We start from the raw sequence: 26,716 nt of genomic DNA, 5'->3' as shown, positions 1-26,716 counted from the left end.
TCTCTCTGGAAGTGAATCGACCGTTAAGCAGAATCCTCGTTTAAACATTCATGCCAGGCCAGGTGAGTTGAAGCTGCACTCCATAACATTTTCCACTAGGTGCACTCATGACTAAAACTGGATCAGGGATCCACGGTTTGGTGTCCAGGTTGGGAACCATGCTAATTAGCAACTAAGCTCCCAGACTAATTTTAAAGGAAGTTTGAGGGAGTCACGAGAAGAGGGAGTAACCCGAGGATTGATCAGCTGAAAACATTGGTATTTTCACATTTATCTTCTAAAGGATAATAGTGTTGTCTAGTCCATTTGCTGATTAGTGGATTCTTACTGTAATCTTGTGAGCACCGATAAGTATGCTTGTGTAAATACTTAAGAATATTCAGTGGTAATTTGAGTGTTTGTGAACAACATTTGTGGTTGCCCATCCTCATGACTCTGAGATCTGTGTTTGCTGCTTGTACTGGCTGTCGAAATAAACAGCTGCCAACCTTTCTAAAATAAGACATTTTAGATATATTTCATTTTTCTTTACAAATTGTCAGCTTCTTCCAAAATATGTCTGATCAAAAAATATTCATCTTCAATTGCTGTTTTCTCACCATGTCTTATTTTGATAAGCTTCGTACTCTTACATGGGTCATGGCTTTTCAAAGTTTATACAGTAGAGGAGCACATTTGTGAAAGATGTTTATTTTTAAAATCAGCCAGTTGAATAGTTCTTATTAACTGATTATTTGTATGGGAGACACCACTCAAAGTATTTCAATTAAACATTCAAATCTTTCCATCTGGATTTGTCACAATTGAATTCATTTGTAATAAATGACAGTATGGTCTTGTGCAGAATAAACACATACCATTTAAATGTTTTATTTTTGAAGTACAAAATGTGGTACGAGAGAACTAGTTCCATAAATACAAATACTCAAACAACCAAGTTTAGAACTTGAAGAATGCAATGTGAGTTTAATACTAAACATCAGATAAACATGATGCTGCTTTGGTTTAAGTGTTACAACAGGCTTCAATAAAGTCTATAAATGCCTACTAGACATGTTGCAGTGATGACCAAAAAAAACAAAATTCAGAGCGATTTAAATCTATTAACATCTGCTTTTCCTTGCGTGAACTAACCCTTTAATTCAATACTGAGTACCAAATGGAATTGGGAATGGTGATGGTCTGGTAAATCGATTCCTTTATCATTTTAACCCACCAATTTATTCAAAACGTCACTGAGGTTTTTCATCCACAACAGGTGAGGGAAACTGAACATCCCTCCACAATGTTCCTGCCAAATTAAACCTCAGTACATCACACGGAATAATTCAAACTTGGAATGAGAGTTACTTTTTCTTGCTTTCACGCCGAGTTCATAACAGTAAATCCATTTCCATTAGCCCTGATTTCTGGAGGCCAGGGACACTACTTTGAAGCCAGTTAGGACAGACAATTACATATTGTTACGGCTTGTCCCTTTGAAAATGGCCTTCACAGAAGTTGAAAGAATATTGAGAAAGTGAACAAAGTAATTCCAATTTACAATCCTCAAAACACTGGTTCTTTAGAGAAAATACCAGAGAAACATTTACAAGGATGCAATGATTTCTGAGGATATCTTGTTGAATATATATATATATATATATTTAATTACAACATTTCAAGGCATGAACTGTAAAATACAGTCCTAGGCAGGTTTTCAACCACTTTCCACCAAGACCAAAATGCCCTAAACACCAACTTCCAGTCAAGAACCAAAAATATATTATCTATGGAAAAGTTATGCGATGCAACTACCTCACAATTGTTAGAAACTGACTACTAGTAATGGCATTTCTGTACTTAAGCACCACCTTGTTGTCCACTTGGAGTCTGGCTGGGTGAGCTACTTGTGAACAGTACAAGATCCACAGTACAACTCATACAGTAGCTAACAGTTCCTGCATGGCATAGGAGACAGTCCAGAGTCAAAGCTCTAAAATTCAATAGCGCTGTCAATATCCTGTGGACCATCATCTTCTATGGGACAGAGACACAACCTTCGTCCATCCGCCACCACCCTGGAATGCACCTGCCACAGCAGTAGGCTTGAGCATGTTCGGAGTTGAGGGGTCCAGAGAACATTGCAGGAAAACACAGTGTAGCGACTCCAGAGAGGGGCTACGAGTCTCTCAGCACACTGATCTGGGCAAAGATCTTGAGCGCGGGCCCCAGTTTAATGTTCATTGTGCCCATAAGGTGGTCCTCTTTCAGCAGCAGCAAGGACTGGCCGTCAATCTCCTGCGAGCGGAACTCCTCGGCTATCTCCAGGCAACCTGGGAACAAATCAAACAGCCACTGAATTGCTGGGAAAGAGCTTGGAAGTAAGCATTTCACTGTACTGTCTTACACCTGCTGTGTCATGTGCAAAATAAACATTAACTTCAAGCTGGATTTGAACTAAGTTTATTGGCTGAAGTAGATGTTTTACTACAGGGCTAAAACAAAAGCCTGCACATCTCCAATACCAAGGTTGGTGACCACTGCTGTATGGGGCTGCTACTCCGCCATTTTGGCTGATATTAAACATCTGTTGGGGTATGTGGAAAATGTGGCAGTGCCAACCTGGCAGGGAGCAGATGAACTCAAAGACGTCCTCCACGTTCCACTTGGCTGGGTCGCTGGGCAGGAAGTGCTGGGTGAGGGGCAGATTTTGTCCACATCCATCCACGTGCTCGGGCCCTCTGCCCAGCTGGGGCCTGTGAGTACCGGAGCTGGCAGCAGACAGGGGGGGCGAAGGAGGACCCTCGTAGCTAGACATGTCCGAACACTGGCTGGACTCCCCGTGAGAGGGGTGGCTGGATGTCAATGATCCACCCCCAGTTTGTTGGCCAGTGGTGGAAGTCTGAAAACACAGGAAGGGTTTAGCTTTTAAGTGATCATATAGGACAGGTCTGCTTCAACCTGCCTTGCAGAAAGAGGGCATCAATGGAAATACATTTTTAAAGTCATAATGCATTTATTCTCTATATTTTCTCTATACCCGTTTTTTGGTTTCTGAACTCGAGTTCTGTTGGTTTCCAGCCGACATTCTTTGCTTCTTCAGCTTCTCCATGGTGGTTTGTCGATTTGGAAAGAGGCCCATTCGCTTTGTACACCCCACATTATACCTGCACAAAAATGAAATTGTGTGTGGGGGTGGAGAATGGACAATGTATCAACAAGTAGCTTGGGAAATCAAGTATGTCAGAAGCTGAGCAAGCCATTTAATTGTGGGTCTACATTTATCAGAGAAACAAATTATAGGCTAAAGTAAAGAACAAGCCATTTGTTATTTCTGCACGTATACATGTGTACTACTGCTATAATTACTACAGCTAACAACTGCTGACAAACATGTCCTTCAGAAAGCCTGAGTTGTATTATTTAGACAAGGGGTTCCCAAACGGTTTCATTCTAGACCCCCCTTCCAGCATTGGAGAATACCCTGCGTCCACCATGTCTATTTCTATGGGCACAAGCACTGTTCATGACAACTTGTTGATGTTGAGATTTGGAAGTTTGAAGGTTATTTAGTGCAATTCTACACATTGTCATGGGTCACACATTTTTCTTCTTGCAATTCTATACATTTTGCCAAGTCTATAGTGTATTTATGTGATACTGTATTTGAGTGACAAAAAAAGTAATACATTTAAAAAAATGCTGGCATGGGCTAGTTGATCTGGACATTTCTGATAAGTTAAATAGCTCTAACGTATACAATGACTAACATGACAAGAGGAAATGATGCACTAGCCAATTTTGAAATTGCACATTCTACTATTACAACTTTCAAGAGTAAGTTTAAAGCTGGACTAGGGGCACGCCCCCTACAGTTTGTGAACCACTGCATTAGACCACACCTTAGCAAAATGTTTTACAATGGGAAAAGAGAATTGGCTCAAATAGTCCTTACCTTTTTGCAGTCTGTGTCCTTCCATTTGGTGCCTAATGAATACACCTCAGATTTCAGTCCCAGCATGTTCTCTACCCAGGCCTTACCGTTTAGCACATACTGTGGAGCAGAACCTCTTGGATCTCTTGAAGTTGTAGGCAAAGTCCACTCTGCCACATAGCTCACACGTCAGGGTGGGCTCCTCCTGCTGCTTCAGCTCTGCCCAGCAAAACAGATACATATCATCAAATGGGATCCAGGGTTGCAGTGGTAAAAAATACAGTTGGTCTGAACACTGAATCCCAGTTGACATGGCAGGCAGTGAGTGTCATGGTTACATCGCTCAGACATTTGCCAGATTTGACACAAATAAAAAAAAGGTATACAAGAAATTCGTACAGTATGTGCCAAATATCAAGGCACTTATCAAAGTGCCAATGTGTGCAAACAATGAGCCAATGAAATTCCAGCAGAAGTGAGATTATGAAGCCAGGTAGCCAATGACACAATGAGAAACTTGTAGTTCTGGGTTTAGAGTGGGCCAAGCAAGATGTCCTCCTTGGGCTGTACGATAAGGCAAAATCATTATTATAAAAAATGTAACCAAATATTGCAATTGGGATTTGACTTGCTGACGGGCCACCCCCAGGTGGTGAAGGTAGGAAACAAGATCTCCACTTCGCTGATGCTTAACACCAGGGGCCCCACAAGGATGCATGCTCAGCCACCTGTACTCCCTGTTCACCCATGACTGCGTGGCCGACTCCATCCTCAAGTTCAGACGACAACAGTAACAGGCCTGATTACCAACAATGACGAGAGCCTACAAGGGAGGTGAGGGCCCTGGCAGAGTTGTGCCAGGAAAATAACCTCTCCCTCAACATCAACAAAATGAAGGCGCTGATCGTGGACTTCAGGAAACAGCGGAGGGAGCACAGCCCTATATATATCGCCAGGACCGCAGTGTAGAAGGTGGAAAGCTTCAAGTTCCTCAGCGTACACGCCACTGACAATCTGATATGGTCCACAAAGTGTGGTGAAGGCGCAACAGTGCCTCTTCAACCTCAGGAGGCTGAAGAAATTTGGCTTGGCCCCCCAAGACCCTCAAACTTCTACAGAAGCACAATTGAGAGCATCCTGTCAGGCTGTATCACCACGTATAGCAACCGCACCGACCGCAACCGCAGAGCTCTCCAGAGGGTGGTGTGGTCTGCCCAACGTATCCCCGGGGACACACTGCAAGGACATCAACCACCTGGGCCACGGCCTGTTCACCTGCTATCATCCAGAAGGCAAGGTCAGTACAGGTGCATCAAAGCTGGGACTGAGAGACTGAAAAACAGTTTCTATCTCAAGGCCATCAGACTTAAATAGCCATCATTAGCTGGCCTCGACCCAGTACCCTGCCCTTAACTTAGTCACTGTCACTAGCTGGCTATCACCCGGTTACTCAACCCTGCACCTTAGAGGCTGCTGCCCTCTATACATGGAACACTAGTCACTTTAATAAATGTTTACATACTGCTTTACTCATCTCATATGTATATATTGTGTTCTATTCTACTGTATTTTAGTCAATGCCACTCCAACATTGCTCGTCCTAATATTTACATTTCTTAATTCCTTTATTTTACTTTTAGATTGGTGTATTGTTAGATACTTTGCACTGTTGGAGCTAGGAAAACAAGCATTTTGCTACACCCACAATAACATGTGGTAAATATGTGTATGTGACCAATACTTGGGTGAACTGGAATCATAAAAATAGCCATTTACATTAAAACAAAAAGTAGAATCGTTCTTGTTTGATACAATCTGTTGACGGCATTTGACCTATAAAAACATCATGCAAATGTATAGTGAATCTAACAGCGAGGAAGAACTGCACTGCTTGAGTGACAGTGGGCAGGGCTTTGTATGTGTGGGAAGCAGCCGCAAGAAGAGGGAGAGACGACAAACGGAGTAAACAAAATATTGCATGCGATATGATCTTTCAATATGGATATTGCACATGTCAGTATTGCAATTTTGATGTGAATTTGATTCATGGTGCAGCCCTATGTCCTCCAGGCTGGCCCTTTACCTTGGTGTGATAGGTCCTCCATCTCAGAGTCTGTGGTGCTGTTGGAGGAGGTCGTTTTCTCGGAGTCGGAATGTGTTTGTTGTTTGTGTTTCTTCAGGTTCTCGATCAGCAATGACAACGGACGTTCCACCTGAAAGGACAGACACTTTAGACATACTGCTTTACCCCCATAGTAAAATGCTGAACTGTACAGAATGGAGGTTTTCGTCAAATGTTGTCCACTAGAGGGAAGTGCACTCCTTCTCGTGGCTAACTATCCTTATGGTTCAGTTGAAAGCCCACCTTACATATTTTGTGTTTCTGAACAGCCATGTGCCCAGTGGGTGGAAAGCTTCTTCATTATCTTACTACTTACAGGGAAAGGCTCGGCTCCCTCCTGGATCACAAATCCCTCAATGACGTGGGTGAGGATCTGGGGTTTCACTATTGCCTGGGGCGGTTTGCGCTCGCCATTACGAGGGGTGCTGCCGGTCACCGTGGGCGCATTGTTCCCATTCCCCGAGGTCATGACTGGAAGCGAATCTGCACCTGGTTGCGCATTCAGCCCCTCAGCGTCTCCCTTACCTGCTGGGAATAATAATATTCTAACGCGAGTAAATAAAATGATATATTGATATGTCAAATGTTGACTGACATCATGCAAGAGTCGGTACTGATGTATACACAAATAAAATAATTAAGTGAATGACCACTCATGTCGTTGAGTAATCTGTTAACATTTTATGCAGAGGAGAATAATTTCAGCAGAATATCTGGACCACTTTGGAAATTGTTTGTTTACTTTTCTCCCCACTTAAATTCTACACCTAGGCCTACAAAAAAACAGTTGTATTTCATACAATGAATGTGTACTGTAATAACTAAATGATTTTACGCAAGTTGATTATCCCCAATTCGTATTGTTAATCAATTATAACAAAAATCTAAGGTTTCATCGACATCTGCTTGAAAAGTAAATGTGACCACATTTGAACACTAATTTAAATTGAGAAACCCGCCACAAGAAATTACAAATATAGGGGATCTGATAACTGATTCAAACGCCTTGACAATGGTCAACACGGAGCGGAAGAACACCCTTTTGTTCCACTGCTCCAAACAACCTTTCATATCCTCTCTGCCTAGGCAACATGAAGCACACAAATCATGTACTCAAATATTCCGTGGAAATACGCACCCGTTACATTAGTAGAAGTTACACAAGCAATGCAACCATTCCAACGTTTTAACGTGCTTTCTTCTGTTTGTTCGGTCGCTATTACCCCTGCAGCAAGCACACAGTACACTTTAATCCCTTTGTATGCGGGAAGTGAATAGGAAATAAAGCGCCCCCACCATTGGCCCGTGCTATTTGGAATGTGATCCAATGGCGGCGAGGATCTCAAACGGACTTCCTCTCTGATTGGTTGGATTGGCTGACTATTTTCACCTCCCACTCTTTTCCAGTTTAATCTACCACATTATTTGAGAAATATAGTGGCAAAACAGAAGTGAAAGTCGATGTAAAAATAACATTTGCCTTGATTTAGAGACAAATCATTGAAATGGGAAATGTTGAAAGATGGATTTTTTCAACTTTTGAGCTACGGCCCTAGAGATGGAGCATCTAATGTTTTCATATTTTATCATTATATTAAAAAACGACATAAATGGTAAAGACAATGTTCATTGTATGTCAGACAAGCAGACATGCTGGCCCTTGAGAATTAGTCCAAGGCACCACTGGTCTTGCTAGATCAAGGCTATAATATGGACCACCTATTAATAACACTTAGAGGAGGAGTGCCCTGATCACATGGTGTTCTAACTCGAAGCAGCCAAGTGGCACTGTTGGACACTCTTCAGTATATGCTGAGTAACAGCCTCCTGGCCTCTTGAAAGTACTGTATATCACAGGAGGTTGGTGGCAAGTTTTGGGGAGGACAGGCTTGTGGTAATGGCTGGGGCAGTATAGGTGGAATGGTATCAAATACATCAAACATGGTTTCCATGTGTTTGATGCCATTCCATTTGCTCCATTCCAGTCATTAATTTGAGCCGTCTTCCCCTCAGAAGCCTCCACTGCTGTATATTATTCATGTTTGAATGTGGATGGGCCTTGCGCGTATACACCTGCCAGACATTACAAGTGCTCCTTTCTTCCCCCTATCCCATGGGGAGAATGACAAAGCCCAGCCCCTCTCCCCTAATTATGGCTAAAGCTGTCGCGTTCCCCCGAGTGGCAGGGCAGAACAATGGACTCTGGGGCGTGACAGATTTAGTCATCCGCTTGAGGGGAGTGCTGGAGTGGGGATGGCCATTGTGCCTGGGCTGCCTCGGCCTACAGACGGAGTGAGTCTGAGGGAGGAAGGGAGTGTGAACCCTTCTCTGCCATGTGGGTGGACCTGTGCTGTCCAAACAGGGGGTTTGGACAGCACAGGGACAGGGCCCTGCTTGGGCTGGTGCTGGATAAACAGGGCCTGTCGCATCTGGGCTTGAGAGTGGCTGTGGATGGAGGATGTGTGCAGCACTAGGGCCTGGCCCGTCAGAGGAAGCTGCTGGGTCTGGTGATGCTGGAACACAAACTGCTGCTGTTTATGCTGCTGCAGGATCTGGTGTCTGGATTTGTGTACGCTGTAAAAACAACACAAATCAACATTAGTCTTTGCTTTAAACTAAGAAATGTCAGGTTTCTTTCACAAAACAAACAATAAACTACAAACAGTCCTTGTACACAATTATAAGTTGAGCACATTGAGTTAGGATTTGGCCCTAAGTGTGTAGGCCTATAAAGCCCCAGGTATATTGTACGATGGTTACCACAGCAATAACTTCCCAAACAGACAGACACCCCAGGGCATGTTAAGTCTTGGCTTTAGTCGGTGAAGCCTGGACTGAGGCTTCCGCTCATAGAATGTGTTTATAAACCAAACAATAGATGCCCTGAGGCCTAACACATTATCATGGTCTATGGAACTTAAAGAAAACAAACATCTGGGGATACTGATTTAACTGCTTTTAATAAACTGATACTTCAGCTAACAATATCCTTGTGTAGCCATCCAAGGCATACTTCTAACTACCCCCATCCTCACATAGATTGCTGGGTAATGTAGTCTTCATGTTATTAACACATAGCACATATTCCTTCCTTTAAAAAAAAAACTCATTTTCTCTGTAACTAAACAGGTCACATATCAAATCTCACATTTGTTTACTCAGCCTGCATAACATACATTTCTTCCTTTTTTTTCTCAAAATCACTCATCATTTAAGAGGCAATAAACATTTTTATTTTTCAACAACAGTCTGTCCAACAATACTCTATTAGGGCTCTATTTGTTTTCACATAAACGAAAACATTCAGTCCAGGTGTTTTTTTAATTTTTGAGCAATTCTCAATAAGCCTTTCTGGGGCTCTGACAGTCCTTTTTGGTCGTTCTGCTGAAGTGCTTACTGAAACAGTTGGCCAGTGGTCACTCAGGGTTGTTCTGACTCTTTTGTCCAGTGGTAAAGACACTTCAGTAGTATCCTCCTGATGATCCTCAGTCTCTTGCGTGAATGGCTGAAGCCTTAGATCTACTCTGTTTCATCTCAGTTGTGATCCATGCTCCATTTGGATCTCACAGGATCGCAGTGCAACTTCTCTGCACTTGTCCTTGCTGCATTCCGGTTCTTGTAGTGATATCTTGGAGTCATACACGATCTCCAGGTTTCAGTTCGGATAAATGTCTTGCACTGTTGTCATGTCGCTGTTTTTGTTTGTCTTTCCCTTTGCGAGTTTGACTTGTGAGTACCTCTGGGTGTTAAGACTTTTTAGGAAATTCTCCTTTCCATCGTGTGCCTTTTTCATCAGACCTTTGACAATTTTGACTGAACTCTCCGCTAAGCCATTGGACCTTGGGTAGTTGGGGCTGGAGGTGTTGTGTTGGAAACCCCAGTCATAAGCGAACGATCAGAATTAAGAATTTGAGAACTGCGGGCCATTGCATAATCCAGAATCACCAGGCTGTATTGGTACCCTCGGATGCTCTTGGGTAGAGGTCCCACCAGGTCCATTGCAATCCTGCTGAAAGGGACTGAAATAAATGGGTAGGAGAATTAAGGGGCTGATAAGGTGTGGTTTTGGAGCCACCTGCTGGTACTCTGGGCAACTGCGGCAGTAATCTTCCACTGCTCTCTTCACACCTGGCCAGTAAAATCATGCCTTGATCTGGTCTAAGGTCTTCTCCACCCCTAGGTGAGCACCAAGAAGGTGGGAGTGCGCCAATTGCACGGCAGATTGTACAAAGGGACGGGGCACCAACAACAACTCTACACATTCGTCATTCTTCTTCATGACCTGATACAGATCTGACTTACACCCTCCATGGGCTTTCCATCCACTACGGTCACCTGCTGGAGAGTGCTGGCCAGGTTAGGATCCTCCAATTGGGCCGTGCCGAACCGGCCTGCTAGAGAGGCAGGCTCTGGCGCCACCTCATGGTCCATCAGGAACATGTCTTCCAGACTCGCCACACCTTCCTCCAGTTTTGCTTCACCTGAGTCACCCTCCGAGAGGGGTTCTGTGATGCCTGGGGGTCCACTTCCTGGAATCCACACATCCGGCCATCCCTCCTTCTGGCATCCCTCTCTCCTTTCCGGCTTCCTCCTCCCTTCTTGTACCCCATGTCTCCGGACATATTGGTCCACAGTTGGCGGAACATCAGGAAATCCCTCCCAATAAGGACCGGCACAGGCAGGTTTGGGACGACTCCCACTGGCCCTGTGTGTTGTTCCTTAGTGGTCTGTAGGTGGAGGAGTGTAGTAGGGTAGTCCATGGTCTCACCGTGTATGCACGTGATGGCCACTGTGTCAGTCAGGTTCAGGGACTGGGAAAAGTCAGGTTTGATCAGGGTCACCATACTCCCGGAGTCCAAAAGTGCTGTGGTGTCCTTTCTGTTGGTTCTTACCGGGGTGACAGGGGAAGGACCACTCTCCTTAGCCCAGCATGCACATCAGCAAGCCGCAGAGACTTCGGGTGGCAACCTCAGTGGCTAAGGCATCAGGACATCGCGGTTTGGACAGTTCCAGGCGATGTGTCCCGGCTCGCCACACTTGTAGTTCTTCCTGTTGTCCAGGTTCAGGAAGTGGCGTTGTCTCAGGGAGCTGGCTGTTGTTGGGGGTCCTGGCATGGTCCTTGGCCGGGGTCCCGGCGTTGTCCAACGCCCTTTTCCGCTACTTTGGGCGAGTGGAGGGTTCAGCCTTCCGTGGTTGTCCGCTGCGCAGGACCTCCAAAGCCACCTGTTGACCTTTCACCAGTTCCACCAGCTGATCTGTGGGTTAGCTTGGCTTGCTAAATTTTTAGCTTTGAACTGGATAGAGTGTAGAAATGTATCTATGACCACTTTCGATGGGGGTGAGCGTCAGTGGTTCAACAGTTAGCCAGCTCTTGGCCAGCCTAATTAGATCATGCATTTGCGATCGGGGGGACGCTGTAGCATCATAAGCCCAATATTGGAATCTTTGTGCCCTGCTAATCAGGGTGTAACCATACCAGCTCAGGATTTCCTTTTTCAGCCCTCGTAATGCATCACCTGGTCAGCCGTCAGATCCTCATAGGTCTTCTGTGCTGCGCCTGACAGGAAGGGTGCTAGCAGGCTGGCCCATTGCTCATGGGGCCATTTCTCCGTAGCCGCCATCCTCTCAAAGGCTTGGAGGTAAGCCTCGATGTCGTCAGCCTCTGTCAGCTTCAGTATAAACCAGGGTTAGGGACAAGAGGCTGCTGCGCCTGCAGCCACGCCGGCCTGGGCGGCTGTCAGCTGCTGAGTTCAGCTCGCAGGAGAGCGGTCTGCTGAAGCTGTTCCTCCAGCAGTTACCGAAGCATAGCCTGCTGCGCTAGGCTCGCCTCCACCAGCTGTTTCACCAATGCTTCCATTGTGCTCCATGTCTGTTTAGTTATTGAGCTTGGTTTGCCCGCATTCTCCACCACATGTAGCAGGCTCAAGGGGGGTGGGGTTCCCACGTCACCAAGTTCAATAACCAAAAACGCACACAAAACACAACTAGAATACAAATGGGGAATTTCCAAGGGAGATTTGCACACTGTGGGAAAGGGGGAAATTCAGCAACCAGTTCACAGTCCAGTCTGTTCTCGTTGTCCATTCTATTCTCCAGGGGTAATCTTAAAACTCAGGTCCTCAGCCAAACCAGTTCGGTACACAGCGTGGGGTAATTACACAGCTAATTCTCTCTTTTCACGCTCTCAATAACACTCAGTCCTCTCCCAATAAGTGCAGCCCGCTTCCTCTTTTATCCCCAAGCACTCCATGGCTTAATGATGCACAGGCTTGCCTCGTTAGGGCAGGATGTCCATATAAGGCATGGGGGTGGAGCCAGCAGGTAGCAAGATATCTCCCTTCAATCACCACTCCCCTCACCTCTCCCTGCCATCTGCCACAATATTTAAAATCAAATACTTTTACTCAAGTAGAATTTTACTGGGTGACTTTCAACTTTTACTTGACGATTGGGTACTTTTTCCACCACTGATCGGCTGTAGCTGAGATTCTAACGTTAGTTAAATCCAACTCTTTGTTTTCGAATCCTCTTCTCTATATTCTGTTTGAATATAGAACATAAAAAAATAGTGATGCACCAATATGACATTTTTGGCTGATGGCCGATATTTTTCTTGCCAAAAAACCCCGATAACGATAACCGATTAAAAAAAATGTTTGCGTCCTTTTAAGCATTCTATTACAGTTAAATAGTTAACACACTGTCATGACGTGCCCTGGGGGGAGGATCATAGCCGCCCCCCCCCCCTCTCTCTACAGTTTTATGACAGGTCATAAATACCTGGCAGAAATTGCCATGCAGCATTGAGAGAGTCTAAGAGAACACAGACCCTCTCTTGGCCAAACTCCTAATCCCCAAAATGGGAGAATTAAGCAATATTTCTACTTTTGAGAATGTGGGAATGGTCCGTGGACACTTAGGGGACAGTTATGACGAGTGCGTTTCATTTGGTGATCTCATGAAGGACAGGAAACACACATAACTGTATCTCTTCAAGTGTACATTTCCCAGCTGTTAGGTTTACATCTAAATATTGTGAAACATGTGTGATTAAACATGAAGCTATTTGTGAAAAGATGTAATGTGATGTTAACCTTCTAAATGAGAGAAAGGGTTTTCATATAAAGTTAACCAAATCAATGGCCACGCCCACGTGAGCACAGACATTACGGCGGTGTCGTGGAACTGGCCTTTTCTACTGAATTGTATAAAACCCACTCCTGATGAAATTCACATTAGACTAGAAAACATGTAGCTGAAGCTACGTGTGAAATGGTTTAAAACTACAAGATCGGAGACCATACAGCTGTAGTTTGGCTACACGGCTGGAAATGGATAAACTCTGAGACTATCGATCACTACAGAATAAGAGCAAATCTTAGACATATAATTACATAAGTCTAGAACAAGAATACCGACAACCGCCGAAGCATCTATCTATTGGAACATTTCTGAATGGTACTCTGAAGTATCCATTCTAACCACCTACAACCACGAAAGACATTGTGACTTCTGGGAAAGTTAACCAGAGACTGATGAACCCTACAGGATGATCGAGGATTCCAACAGAGAAGACAACAACGAGATACAGGCGTAAATATATATACACATTGCAATTGTTCTCGAATGAGCGGCCGTTCGTGTGCAAAGGATTAGCATTTCAATTAATATAATTATAGACTGTGTGCAGTGAATCCATTTAGTATTTTCCGCTCTCAGTCCACACCCCTTTCCTTTGACTACCAAGTCGTCATCTCAGCTTAGCACACTAGGAACTTTTCTATCATTGTTGGTAACCAATATCTACTGTTTGTTATGTAATTCTGTGTCATTATTTAGTTAGTTAGTAAATAAATAATTAAGCCAATTTGTATATTGCTTATTCATTATGGAAACTGAGGTTCGTGCAGATAACCATGAATTTGACGTTTGGAATGAGACTAATAAGGTAACGATTCAGAATTCATTAATAGAAGACTAATTGATCAGATATTAAAATATCTGAAGAGTTACATTCGGAAAATTCTAACTTTGTAATCAACATTTTCCGTGGTGCCCCGACTTCCTAGTTAATGTTTACATGATTTGTTTAAATCACGTAATAATTAAACCTAGAGAACTGATTTGATATACAGTTGAAGTCGGAAGTTTACATACACCTTAGCCAAATACATTTAAACTCAGTTTCACAATTTCTGACATTTAATCCAAGTAAAAATTCCCTGTCTTAAGTCAGTTAGGATCACCACTCACATAATTGAATAGATCATGCTAAACGAGGTTGGAATGTTGTTATATAAAATCAACAAAAGGCAATAATTTGTTAATTTGACAAAAATCTGTTGATATCACACTGGATGTATTACTGTAGAATTGCATTGGGGGCATACTTATTTCACTGTACAGCCTTACCTATGTATTGTGGATCAATGACATGGGGTATCAGTCTACTCAGTGACACCCAGAGATCATTAGCATCGTAGCTCTTATTGCAGGACTCTGAAACAACTGTGAATTGAGACATGTATTGTCAACCTGTGTATTGAACACTATTCCAGAGGAAAAACAATACTGTGTGGATGGTTTGGAGTCTTATAACTGAGAAGGACGTTGGGAAAAAATATATTGGGTATTGAGTAGACTGTTACCCCATTTCATTGATCCCCAATCCTTAGGTTAAGCTGTACAGTGCAATATGAATGTCAATACACACAATAGGCTGACTAAGGAGGTGATTTCACAGTCACAGTCCCACGATAAGAGTTACAACACTAATATTTGCGTAAGCTCTTCACAGTTGTGTTCTGTGGGTGTCACCGAGTAGACTGATACCCCATTTCATTGCTTCACATTCCAACCTTGTTTAACATTATCTAGTCTAAATATGGCATGATTCCACCAATTGTAACCTTCTGCATCACTTTCAAAGCGGTACTTTTATTTTGAAGGCAAACCGCAATTCCACTATTGTGCCTAATCCTTATTGTGGCTAGCTTCACAACACATAACCCGGTCAGGTCGCTCCTCACTAGCCAATGAAGCTAGCTGGCTGCTTATAACGTTAGCTTTGGGCAACAGGTAAAACAAATAAGAAAACGAAAATAGAAAAAAAAAGCTTTGGGCAACAGGGTTAAGTAGCTGCCTAGCTATTTATTTTTCATGAACTAAAGTTCAAGTGGCTACCTAGCTAATAATTACTCACAAGGATTCCTAAATCATTGCTAAGATTAGTGAAAATGACTCCAGTTTCTACTGGTCATTGTTTTCAGATTGGTTGTATTGGTGCTAGCTAGGTACCAAGCTAAAGCTAGCTAGCTACCCCAGAAGTTGTGGTTGAACAAATAATGCTTTATTACCACGCGCTATTGTAAACACATTGTGGCCGGTGTTTGCTTGTTTGCAGACTTTTGTACAGCTTTGATAGTGCTACTGATAGTAGTGGTGGGGCTTGGCTTACATGTGAAAATTCAGAACACCCAACAATCTATAATATAACTGTTATTTGATGTGTCAAATTAAAAGCGAATTTAACACGTCAAATAGTGTTATTGTCAAATAGTGTTATTTGACATGTATCTTTTTTGACACGCAATGACCCAAAAGACCCATAGTATGGCGTGAAGCTAATAGCAGTGAGCTATTACTGTGTAACTCCGGCAGGGCAACATCTGAACAATAGCGCACTTGGTAACGTTAGTGTGTACCAGTGCTCAACCAGTCGCGAAAGCCATCACCCACGACAGAACGGTTGATTGTCAAGGGCAATGAATTCCATTATCTTGGCATTAATGGATTTTGTCTTTGTTGTCTCGCTGAAATTCTTACTCTTTCAAATGACTGCTCGACTTGTTGACTGCTCGATCCACACAGCAGACATTGTGGGCTAGGTTAGGAATACTGTGTTGCAGGTGCAGCGCAAAATTTTACGTTGCGTCATAACGTCACGTACCTACGTTATATATGTATACACGTCAGCTTTGACATCGGTTTTTCACAACGGCGTTAAACTAGACATTGGCCAATACCGATGTTGGCATTTTTAGCTAATATCGTCCGATTCCGATATATCGTGCATCTCTATAAAGAAAATGCTCCATGGTCGAATTCGTATTGATAAGAGGAATCACTTGAAGCCATTGTGTCTGGTCAGTTCTTTCAGTTTTGCCCAAACGATTTTGTGGTTAGTGTCCGCCACCTTTTCAAAAAGGCCCGCCACCTTTTCAAAAAGGCCCGCCTTGGGGGAGGGATGGGGGCCAGACCAAAAAAGCACCGCCCAACACAAGTTGTAGGCTTTCAGAGACTGGAAAAAAATGGTCTGCTTGGATATTTATCAATGAATCCGCCGATAGGAATATCGCTGAAAGACGTCCAATGGCTCTATCGAACAAGGACAATCATATCTTTATGCACAAAAAAAGTATACTGCAATTAGTATAACAGAGCCTTCGCGAAATGCCATAAAGCAGGACTACATTTATTTTTAGATCTCACACACACACACACACACACACACACACCACCCCCCCCCCACTGTCCTACAAATAAATGCCCCAGACATGATGAAAACAAGCCCAGATTCCCACAGAGTGAAATTCCCCTTTAAGTTCGTAACATATCGTACGAATTGGATTCATAATGTATTATACGAATTGTAGCATATCATACAAAATGGATAACAAAGTACACAATTTTTGTGGACCATTTTTTCCTTGTGAGCACCACTTTCAAAATAACTGGCTGAAATTATCCAAAAGTTTGAGAGTACACCTTTAAGTGACAAAAGCACACCATCAGACCAATATTCACACACCACTGTCTAGCTGTGGGCAGGCTGTCTTGCATCCAATTCAATATTGCGACTTTGGGTCCAGACCGCAGTCTACTTTTGGTTTTACACATATCAATAAATAATAGAATCCAGCACACAATGTTCCGTACATGAACCAATTGAGCCCGTCAAAATAACCCAACAAACGCAACTAAATCAAAAGGAAATACCACCAAACGATTTTAAGCAAAACAGAAGCGCAACTATCGTGGCATGCATTTTTATCGAAAACAGAGGATCCTGCCTCTGATCTATTGATTTTGGTCCCTGAGATGGGTGGGGAGGGTTTCCTGTAAGCACATGGTGGCAGAGAGGAAGATGTGCTGCGCTGAATGGCGTGCACCCAGTCAACCCCCATCTGGTAGTAGCTGATTAGGAGTACTGTAGCTCGGTTGTGGAGACCCATGGGTCAGGCCTCCACTGCAAGCTTGTCCTCTTCACCTTTAGCTTCACTACGGAAACAGTCTGGTTCTGCTTAGAGCTTCTTAAAGCTATACTGCTGCAGGAAGGAGGTGATTGTGTAAGACAGTGTTTGGGAGATCCCCTTTATGCCAACTTCTAATTAGATCCTCATGAGGAAAAAATTGAGTGGAGAGGTTCAGCACAAAACTGTCAACATTTCTAAAGAATTCTACCAATAACAAGATTGAAGGACGGAATTGGATCACTGTCTACACAGTGTTGCATACTGCACACAGGCAGTTGAGGCTGAATGTTGATGGACTGTTGGAAATCTAGTTATAGTCAAGGACCTCTTCATATTAGAATTTTTCTGAGTGTACTGCTGCTGTGTTTTGAAGCTGTCATTCCTCTTGCCATTAAGATATTTTTAGGACTCATCTCTGCCATGTTTGCTCAGTATAGGAGATGTTACTGGGGTCTGGCTGAGGCTTTCTGTCTGATTAGGCCATTTCCCCTTTAAGTCCTGTAATAATAACCCATTTCCTCTGTTAGTGGGTTCACGTGGATAGGGCTGTCTGTCTATTGAAGGGCTGGCCTGCATTTACAGAAAAGACTTGGGATAGGTCTGACAGACAGCCCTGTGATGTGGTTTGGAAATACTGTAGAACTCAAAAGGTCCTATAGTGGAGACAAGGTTATGGAAGTGCCTTTTGACAAAATTATGAAAGAACACGTCTTTAGACTTGCCCTAACTAGGTGTGAAATTTGATGTCTATATCACAAAAGGAAAAAAATCAACAGCAGAATGATTCTCTTTTGAATGTGGACACTCATGTTGCTTAACACTTCTCCAAATCTGTTCAGCATGGCACAGAAATAGCAGCTCTGGCTGTGGCTACATGCACTACAGTTATCATGTTTATGAAAACCTGTGTTTCTCTGTTATGCTAACCTAATAATGCGTTTGAGCATGGAAGTCCTGACCAGGGTGCTTTGAATGTTATGTACCTGGGTTGACTGCTGACGGCCGTCAAACTGCGTCTCACACTCACCAGGTGGGCACTCAGCTCCATGTGGCCCTCACCCTTCTGCCGCCCTCTGAAGGTGCCTACAGGGGCCCCAGCTGGGCTCCCTGTGGCCCCAGGGTGGGACTCCTGAGCTGGCCAACCAGGGAGAGCTGGGCCTCTCCAGACATCTGTTTGAGATACAGGCCCTGGAGCTGAGAGGAGGAGGAGGGAGCCTCCTGCTGGCTACGGATGGCAAGGTTCTGCACCTGCGGGAATCAGGGGATTTAGAACTTTATTTTATTTATTTAACCTTTATTTAACCAGGTAGGCAAGTTGAGAACAAGTTCTCATTTACAATTGCGACCTGGCCAAGATAAAGCAAAGCAGTTCGACACATACAACAACAGTTACACATGGAGTAAAACAAACATAGTCAATAATACAGTAGAAAAATAAGTCTATATACAAATGTGAGCAAATGAGGTGAGATAAGGGAGGTAAAGGCAAAAAGGCCATGGTGGCAAAGTAAATACAATATAGCAAGTAAAACACTGGAATGGTAGATTTGTAGTGGAAGAAAGTGCAAAGTAGAAATAATGGCGTGCAAAGGAGAAAAATAAATACAGTAGGGGAAGAGGTAGTTGTTTGGGCTAAATTATAAATGGGCTATGTACAGGTGCAGTGATCTGTGAGCTGCTCTGACAGCTGGTGCTTAAAGCTAGTGAGGGAGATAAGTGTTTCCAGGTTTAGAGATTTTGTAGTACGTTCCAATCATTGGCAGCAGAGAACTGGAAGGAGAGACGGCCAAAGGAGGAATTGGCTTTGGGGGTGACCAGAGAGATATACCTGCTGGAGCGCATGCTACAGGTGGGTGCTGCTATGGTGACCAGCGAGCTGAGATAAGGGGGAACTTTACCTAGCAGGGTCTTGTAGATGACCTGGAGCCAGTGAGTTTGGCGACGAGTATGAAGCGAGGGCCAGCCAACAAGAGCGTACAGGTCGCAGTGATGGGTAGTATATGGGGCTTTGGTGACAAAACGGATGGCACTGTGATAGACTGCATCCAATTTATTGAGTAGGGTATTGGAGGCTATTTTGTAAATTACATCGCCGAAGTCGAGGATTGGTAGGATGGTCAGTTTTACGAGGGTATGTTTGGCAGCATGAGTGAAGGATGCTTTGTTGCGAAATAGGAAGCCAATTCTAGATTTAACTTTGGAACGACAATATAGTATCCGTGTGTGTTGTGTGATAATGTGTGTGCCTGTGCATACAGTATGTGCTCATTGAGGTTGTGAGTGCACATGGATGATATTACCTGTGCACTATTAGACTGTTGGTTGATGGCGGACTGTACGGAGGCCTCTGATTGGACAGTGGCAACAGCTGCAGTTGGAGTGAAGATGAGCTGGGGGGACAAAGAACAAATATTGGCACCAACACTGCTCCAAATCAGGACTAGCTAAGCCCTCAGCCAAGGTTGTGTTATCCCACCATGATAAGACAAAAAATAACAGTAACAAAGCTCTTTCAACTGGATCTCGCACTCCATGAACTACATGGCTAAGGCATTTTCTTCCATGGCAGCAATTTGATTTTGAATAAGGCCAGTCATGTGCAGCATTGTACCTCCAAAAATCATACGAGGAACCTCAGTATTTCTACCAGGAAAATATGACTGACACTCAAGTCTTGAGTTTTGTTTTCCACCTAAATTAGCCTCTGCTGTGCCACAGTTCTATACCCTGGCCACATGAAGGAAATCATCATAATGAATCCTATGGAAAACATTAACTAGATGGAGTAGACAGAGGAAGAAAAGTTTTCAGAAAATCCAAACTTTCCATCACTATTCAGATGAAGGGGGCCCATCTAGTTGTGTGGAGAGGAGATGACTATTGACCTAGGTGAAATAGGAATGAGAAATGTGCATGTGTACCATTCCCTTACCATCTGAGCTTGGCTGGTGGTGAGGGCGGGACCAGAAGTGTACTGTTATGACTATACTAACACAATTCCAAACATATTTCTTCAGCACAATATGTTAATGTGATGAACGTTTTGTAAGGTTGCCCCCTCATGAACAGGGGAAAGTCCTGAAAAGACAGAGATGCAGGAACAGACTCACGGACGTGGACATGTAGCACACACCAAAATAAACAAGAACACAAGAACACAAGCAGACAGAAACTGGGACAGTTATTGAACTCAGTGGACTAACTACAGACTGAGACAGCTATATCACAACAGTTCTACTTACAGTGGTCTGTGTGGAACCTGTCTGCTAAGAAGGGTTCCCATTCAGATTGTAGCTGTCGTCATGCCACTATGGTAGCCTGGGAAATGTAGGAAATGAAATGGTTCCAATATCAAAACCATCAATAGATACTTTGTGCCACCCTGCAGTATACTAAACATTCAATGATGTTGTCCCTTATAAGTAGGCCATGCTATAGATTAGCGTCCTGTCCAGAGAGTGTACTTGTAAGCTGCCTCAGGCTACAGAAACAGGACACGGGCTAATGCTCTATGGACTATTCTGGCTCTGAATGACTCTACTTACTTTATTACTTATATTTGCCACTACATAGGGAAAATGTAATACAGGCCAGGGTAATGGACAGTTTTAGCCCCCAAGTGTAGCCTACGCTTCTCTAATGAAGTGTAAAGACTTTCATAAGATGTAAGATGAGTGTGCCACCAGGGAGGGACTGACACGTCAGCCATCAAGAGCCCATGTTGACCAGCCAGGCCTCATACTGATGGAGAACCAATTCATGTTATATTGGGGGAAACTATACGGGAGTCTTAACTTGGCTAGTTGTGAGCAACCACTAATTTTCTTTAGCTATAGTTGGAATGGGGCTCATACATGCTTATAGCAAGTTATAAAGTATTATACCGGCAGGCTGTGAAGTGTTACTGCTATAATGACTGCTGTCAATGCTGGACTGTTCATTGGTTTTAATCAATGTTGTTATTAACCATCTCTACTGAGCACAGGCGGCCGGCTGCACCGTAACCCTTTCCTGCAGTCAAATGACCATATTGCCCTCTAGTGGCCTCATGTGTGTAACGTTATTTATATTTTTCATAATTAAACTTTTTTTTTAAAGCGCTGAAAATCAAACGATTTTGTTATATTTCAGTCTTCTGTGATATATATAAAGTGTAATGTTGGAATGCAAATTCTAAATGTAATACATATCAACTCTATATCCGACATGGTAAAGGTTTCGTCTTTTTTTAAGCCTATAACCATGTGTGTGAGGTGTATACTTTTGTTTCAAAGTAGATTTGTTTAAGACTACCAAGAAACTCTGACCCTGATTTAGCCCACTGCAGTAAAATGTTAATGGGGAGGATGGCCTCAGAAATGGCTGGAATGAAATAAATGGAATGGTATCGCACACAAACACATGTTTTCCATGTGGTTGATACCATTCCATTTACTCCATTCCAGCCATTATTATGAGCCGTCCTCCCTCAGAAGTCTCCTGTGCTATTAAGATACTCTCAATTCAATGTCATCCTATTGAGGTCCATTTCTATGTCAGTCATTTTTCACAGATTTCTAAACAAAAGTCGATGCCTTGAACCCCAGGATAGCGAGACAGAGACGTAGGCAAGGACATTGACTCCATTCAACTGACGTGTTTACTTGGATGTACTGCGAGAGCTATCATCTCTGTGTTTAGAAAATGGCCAACCTTTGTATTCCTGTTTCTGGACCTTCCCTCATTTCTCCAAACAAAACCCATTCTTTCTGACAAGGTACTGTATATGAAGTATGCTGTGGGTCCCTTGACACTGGTATATGCCTTGGAGTCTCCCAGGTATACATACATTCATCACTGTCAAAGCTCAGGAAGCCTGGGGGCATTCTGTGTGTGTGTGTGTGTGTGTGTGTGTGTGTGTGTGTGTGTGTGTGTGTGTGTGTGTGTGTGTGTGTGTGAGAGAGAGAGAGAGAGGCACAGATGGCTCTCCATCCATCCACACATTAGCCCACAGGAAGCATCGCAGGTAAAAATGGAGGGAAGGAAGGCAGCGTGGGGAAGTATTTTTGGCAGTCTGTCAGCTAGCTATTCAATAGCGCACACCACCTATGCCTTGTTTTGAAATGTCCCTTAAAACCATAAACGCTATAAATGACATGTCACTAACACTGTTTTTGAATAGGTTTGTTTGGCTCAAAGGGCACCCCCTATTATTAAGGTCATTAATAATCACCCTATTTCTAATTAACTTCTAAACAACTAACGCTCCAACAAATACAGACAGACACACAAACACCTGCTGCACAGCGACTAGACTTTGGAGCTGAGCGTTGCTCAGTTGCTGCTGCTTTTGGAGGGCTGCTGTCTGTAACATGAAGTGTTGCTGCTGGGCTGCGTAAATCTGCTGCAAGTACTGGGCTGTCTATGATGCGCCTGTTGCATCACCTGCAAAGAGAGGAATAGAAAGAGAGAAACAGAAAGAATGACAGAAAGAATGAGGGGAGAGAAAGAAAAAACGAAAGCGAGAAAGAGCAAACTAAATATGGAGGAAGGATTTTACATTACATTTAGCACATATCACAGTCGTAGTAAGTACATTACTCCTCAATAAAGAAGGAAAGTCAGTTCTAGTTGGAAAAGAGGAACAGCTCGGCAGATAGCTTTGGGATTAAGAGCATTGGCCAGTAAATAATAGGTCACTGGTTCAAATCCGAGACGACTAGATGGAAAATCTGTTGATGGCCCCTTGAGCAAGGCACTTAACCTTAATTGCTCCTGCAAGTCGCACTGGATAAGACCACCTGCTAAATGACAAAATTATATGAAAGATGGATAAGCATAGAGATATGAGTCCTGAACTGGCAGCTTCATTAAATAGTACCTGTAAAACACCAGTCTCAATGTCAACAGTGAAGAGGTGACTCTGGGATGCTGTCCTAGGCAGAGTTGGAAAGAAAAAGACATATCTCAGACTGGCCAATAAAAAGAAAAGATTAAGATGGGAAAAAGAACCGACACTGGACAGAGAAACTCTGCCGAAAAGGCCAGCGTCGCCTCTTCACTGTTGCTGTCACGACTTCCGCCGAAGTCGGTCCCTCTCCTTGTTCGGGCGGCGGTCGATGTCCCCAGTCTTCTAGCCATCGCCGATCCGCCTTTCATTTTTTATTTGTTTTGTCTTTTTTCTACACACCTGGTTTCATTCCCCAATTACATGTTCATGTATTTAACCCTGTTTCCCCCATGTTTTTGTGCGTGATTGTTTATGTTCATTCGGTATGTTATGGCTGGTTTTCGACGGGTGCTGTTTTCACCCGTGCATAATTGTTTACCGTTTATTGTTGGTTCAAGTGTATTGTTACCTTGTGCCTTTATTTTGAGTAAAGTATGTTGCTCACTCATTCTGCTCTCCTGCGCCTGAGACTGGTGTTTTGCGGGTACTATTTAATGAAGCTGCCAGTTGAGGACTTGTGAGGCATCTGTTTCTCAAACTAGACACTAATGTACTTGTCCTCTTGCTCAGTTGTGCACCGGGGCCTCCCACTCCTCATTCTATTCTGGTTAGAGCCAGTTTGCGCTGTTCTGTGAAGGGAGTAGTACATACCGTTGAACGAGATCTTCAGTTTCTTGGCAATTTCTCGCATGGAATAGCCTTCAAGAATAGACTGACGAGTTTCAGAAGAAAGTTATTTGTTTCTGGCCATTTTGAGCCTGTAATCGAACCCACAAATGCTGATACTGTAACGCTCCTCTTCGTCTGAAGATAGAGAAATCGCTGTCGGAAAAGGTGGACCAATACGCAGCAGGTTGAGTGCTCATCATTAATTTATTAAATACGTTGAACAAGAAAATCAGAAACGACAGGTACAGTTTAGCAGGCTAACGTAAAGCAGCAGTGCTAAAGACAACAACCCACAAACCCCCAGGTGAAAAACACACTCCTAATATATGACTCCCAATCAGGAACAACGACATACAGCTGTTCCTGATCGGGAGCCACACAGACTAACAAAGAAACAGAACAACTAGATAAGCCATAGAAAACCAACACTAGAACAATTACTCAAACCCCAGACTACATAAACCAAACAACCCGAACCATATGAAACAAATACCCCTCTGCCACGTCCTGACCAAATATAATACAATTACTCCCTCTGCTGGTCAGGACGTGACAGATACTCAACTGGTCTAAAGAAGGCCAGGTTCATTGCTTCTTTAATCAAGACAAGTTTTCAGCTTTGCTAACATAATTGCAAATGGGTTTTCTAATGATCGCCTTTTAAAATGATAAACTTGGATTAGCTAACAACGTGCCATTGGAACACAGGAGTGATGGTTGCTGATAATGGGCCTCTGTACACCTATGAAGATATTCCATAAAAATAAAAATCAACCATTTCCAGCTACAATAGTAATTTACAACATTAACAATGTCTACACTGTATTTCTGATCAATTTGATGTTATTTCAATGGACAAAAAAAATTAGATTTTCTTTAAAAAATAAGGACATTTCTAAGTGACCCAAACTTTTGAACGGTAGTATGTATGTATGCATGCATGCATGCATGCATGCATACATGCATATATATATATATATGCATACATGCATATATATATATATGCATACATGCATATATATATATATATATATATGCATATATATATATACATACATGCATATATATATATACATACATGCATATATATACATACATATATATACATACATGCATATATATATATACATACATGCATATACATACATATATACATACATGCATATATATATATATATACATACATATATATATATATATACATACATGCATATATATATATATATACATACATGCATATATATATATATATACATACATGCATATATATATATATATATACATACATGCATATATATATATATATATACATACATGCATATATATATATATATATACATACATGCATATACATACATATATACATACATGCATATACATACATATATACATACATGCATATATATATATATACATACATGCATATACATACATATATACATACATGCATATACATACATATATACATACATATATATACATACATATATATACATACATGCATATATACATATATATACATACATGCATATATACATATATATACATACATGCATATATATATATATATACATACATGCATATATATATATATACATACATGCATATATATATATATACATACATGCATATATATATATATATACATACATGCATATATATATATATATATACATACATGCATATATATATATATATATGCATACATGCATATATATATATATATGCATACATGCATATATATATATATATGCATACATGCATATATATATATATGCATACATGCATATATATATATATGCATACATGCATATATATATATGCATACATGCATATATATATATGCATACATGCATATATATATATGCATACATGCATATATATATATGCATACATGCATATATATATATGCATACATGCATATATATATATGCATACATGCATATATATATATGCATACATGCATATATATATATGCATACATGCATATATATATATGCATACATGCATATATATATATGCATACATGCATATATATATATGCATACATGCATATATATATATGCATACATGCATATATATATATATGCATACATGCATATATATATGCATACATGCATACATGCATACATGCATACATGCATACATGCATACATGCATACATGCATACATGCATACATGCATACATGCATACATGCATACATGCATACATGCATACATGCATACATGCATACATGCATACATGCATACATGCATACATGCATACATGCATACATGCATACATGCATACATGCATACATGCATACATGCATACATGCATACATGCATACATGCATACATGCATACATGCATACATGCATACATGCATACATGCATACATGCATACATGCATACATGCATACATGCATACATGCATACATGCATACATGCATACATGCATACATGCATACATGCATACATGCATACATGCATACATGCATACATGCATACATGCATACATGCATACATGCATACATGCATACATGCATACATGCATACATGCATACATGCATACATGCATACATGCATACATGCATACATGCATACATGCATACATACATACATACATACATACATACATACATACATACATACATACATACATATATATATATATGTATGTATGTATGCATGCATATATGTATGTATGTATGTATGTATGTATGCATATATATATATATATACACACACACACACTCAACAAAAAAGAAACGTCCCTTTTTCAGGACCCTGTCTTTCAAAGATAATTCGTAAAAATACAAATAACTTCACAGATCTTCATTGTA

General features: G+C 42.0%; 1 protein-coding gene and 1 long non-coding RNA gene across 3 annotated transcripts in view; both read right to left on the bottom strand.

The window, feature by feature from the left end:
• Positions 1-674: 674 nt before the first annotated feature.
• On the bottom strand, positions 675-7,808 carry phc2a (polyhomeotic homolog 2a (Drosophila)). 2 transcript variants are annotated; one of them, XM_029723379.1, is made up of 7 exons: positions 7,177-7,808; positions 6,355-6,566; positions 6,000-6,129; positions 4,024-4,135; positions 3,023-3,149; positions 2,605-2,884; positions 675-2,315 (listed from the first exon to the last, which is right to left on the bottom strand). In XM_029723379.1, exons 2-7 carry the CDS (start codon positions 6,505-6,507, stop codon positions 2,161-2,163), a joined length of 957 nt encoding a protein of 318 aa, XP_029579239.1. In that variant the 5' UTR covers positions 6,508-6,566; positions 7,177-7,808; the 3' UTR covers positions 675-2,160. The 2 variants fall into 2 exon arrangements, with proteins under 2 accessions (XP_029579239.1, XP_029579238.1); XM_029723378.1 differs by having other exon boundaries at positions 6,355-6,563.
• Positions 7,809-8,272: 464 nt separating this feature from the next.
• Positions 8,273-26,716, bottom strand: part of LOC115168265 (uncharacterized) — a 30,669-nt gene continuing 12,225 nt past the window's right edge. Inside the window, exons 2-7 of the long non-coding RNA XR_003870645.1 lie at positions 22,569-22,717; positions 20,536-20,611; positions 20,226-20,371; positions 19,594-19,683; positions 18,321-18,541; positions 8,273-8,612 (exon numbers count right to left, since the gene is read on the bottom strand). This is a non-coding gene — a long non-coding RNA (uncharacterized LOC115168265). The remainder of the gene's footprint in view (positions 8,613-18,320; positions 18,542-19,593; positions 19,684-20,225; positions 20,372-20,535; positions 20,612-22,568; positions 22,718-26,716) is intronic.

The sequence above is a fragment of the Salmo trutta genome, chromosome 30 (genome assembly GCF_901001165.1).
Source record: "Salmo trutta chromosome 30, fSalTru1.1, whole genome shotgun sequence".
In the NCBI taxonomy this organism is placed as follows: Eukaryota; Metazoa; Chordata; class Actinopteri; order Salmoniformes; family Salmonidae; genus Salmo; species Salmo trutta.
The sequence above is the reverse complement of the archived record's forward strand: the minus strand, read 5'-3'. Positions and strand labels throughout refer to the sequence as shown.

What these genes read in the sequence shown, in the direction of transcription:
- phc2a (XM_029723379.1), bottom strand. Translation starts at nt 6,507, where the DNA reads ATGACCTCGGGGAATGGGAACAATGCGCCCACGGTGACCGGCAGCACC. An exon ending in AGGGAGCCGAGCCTTTCCCT is followed by an intron (nt 6,130 to 6,354) that starts GTAAGTAGTAAG and finishes CTGTCCTTTCAG; the next exon opens with GTGGAACGTCCGTTGTCATT. An exon ending in TCCACAGTATGTGCTAAACG is followed by an intron (nt 3,150 to 4,023) that starts GTAAGGCCTGGG and finishes ATTTTTGTGCAG; the next exon opens with GTATAATGTGGGGTGTACAA.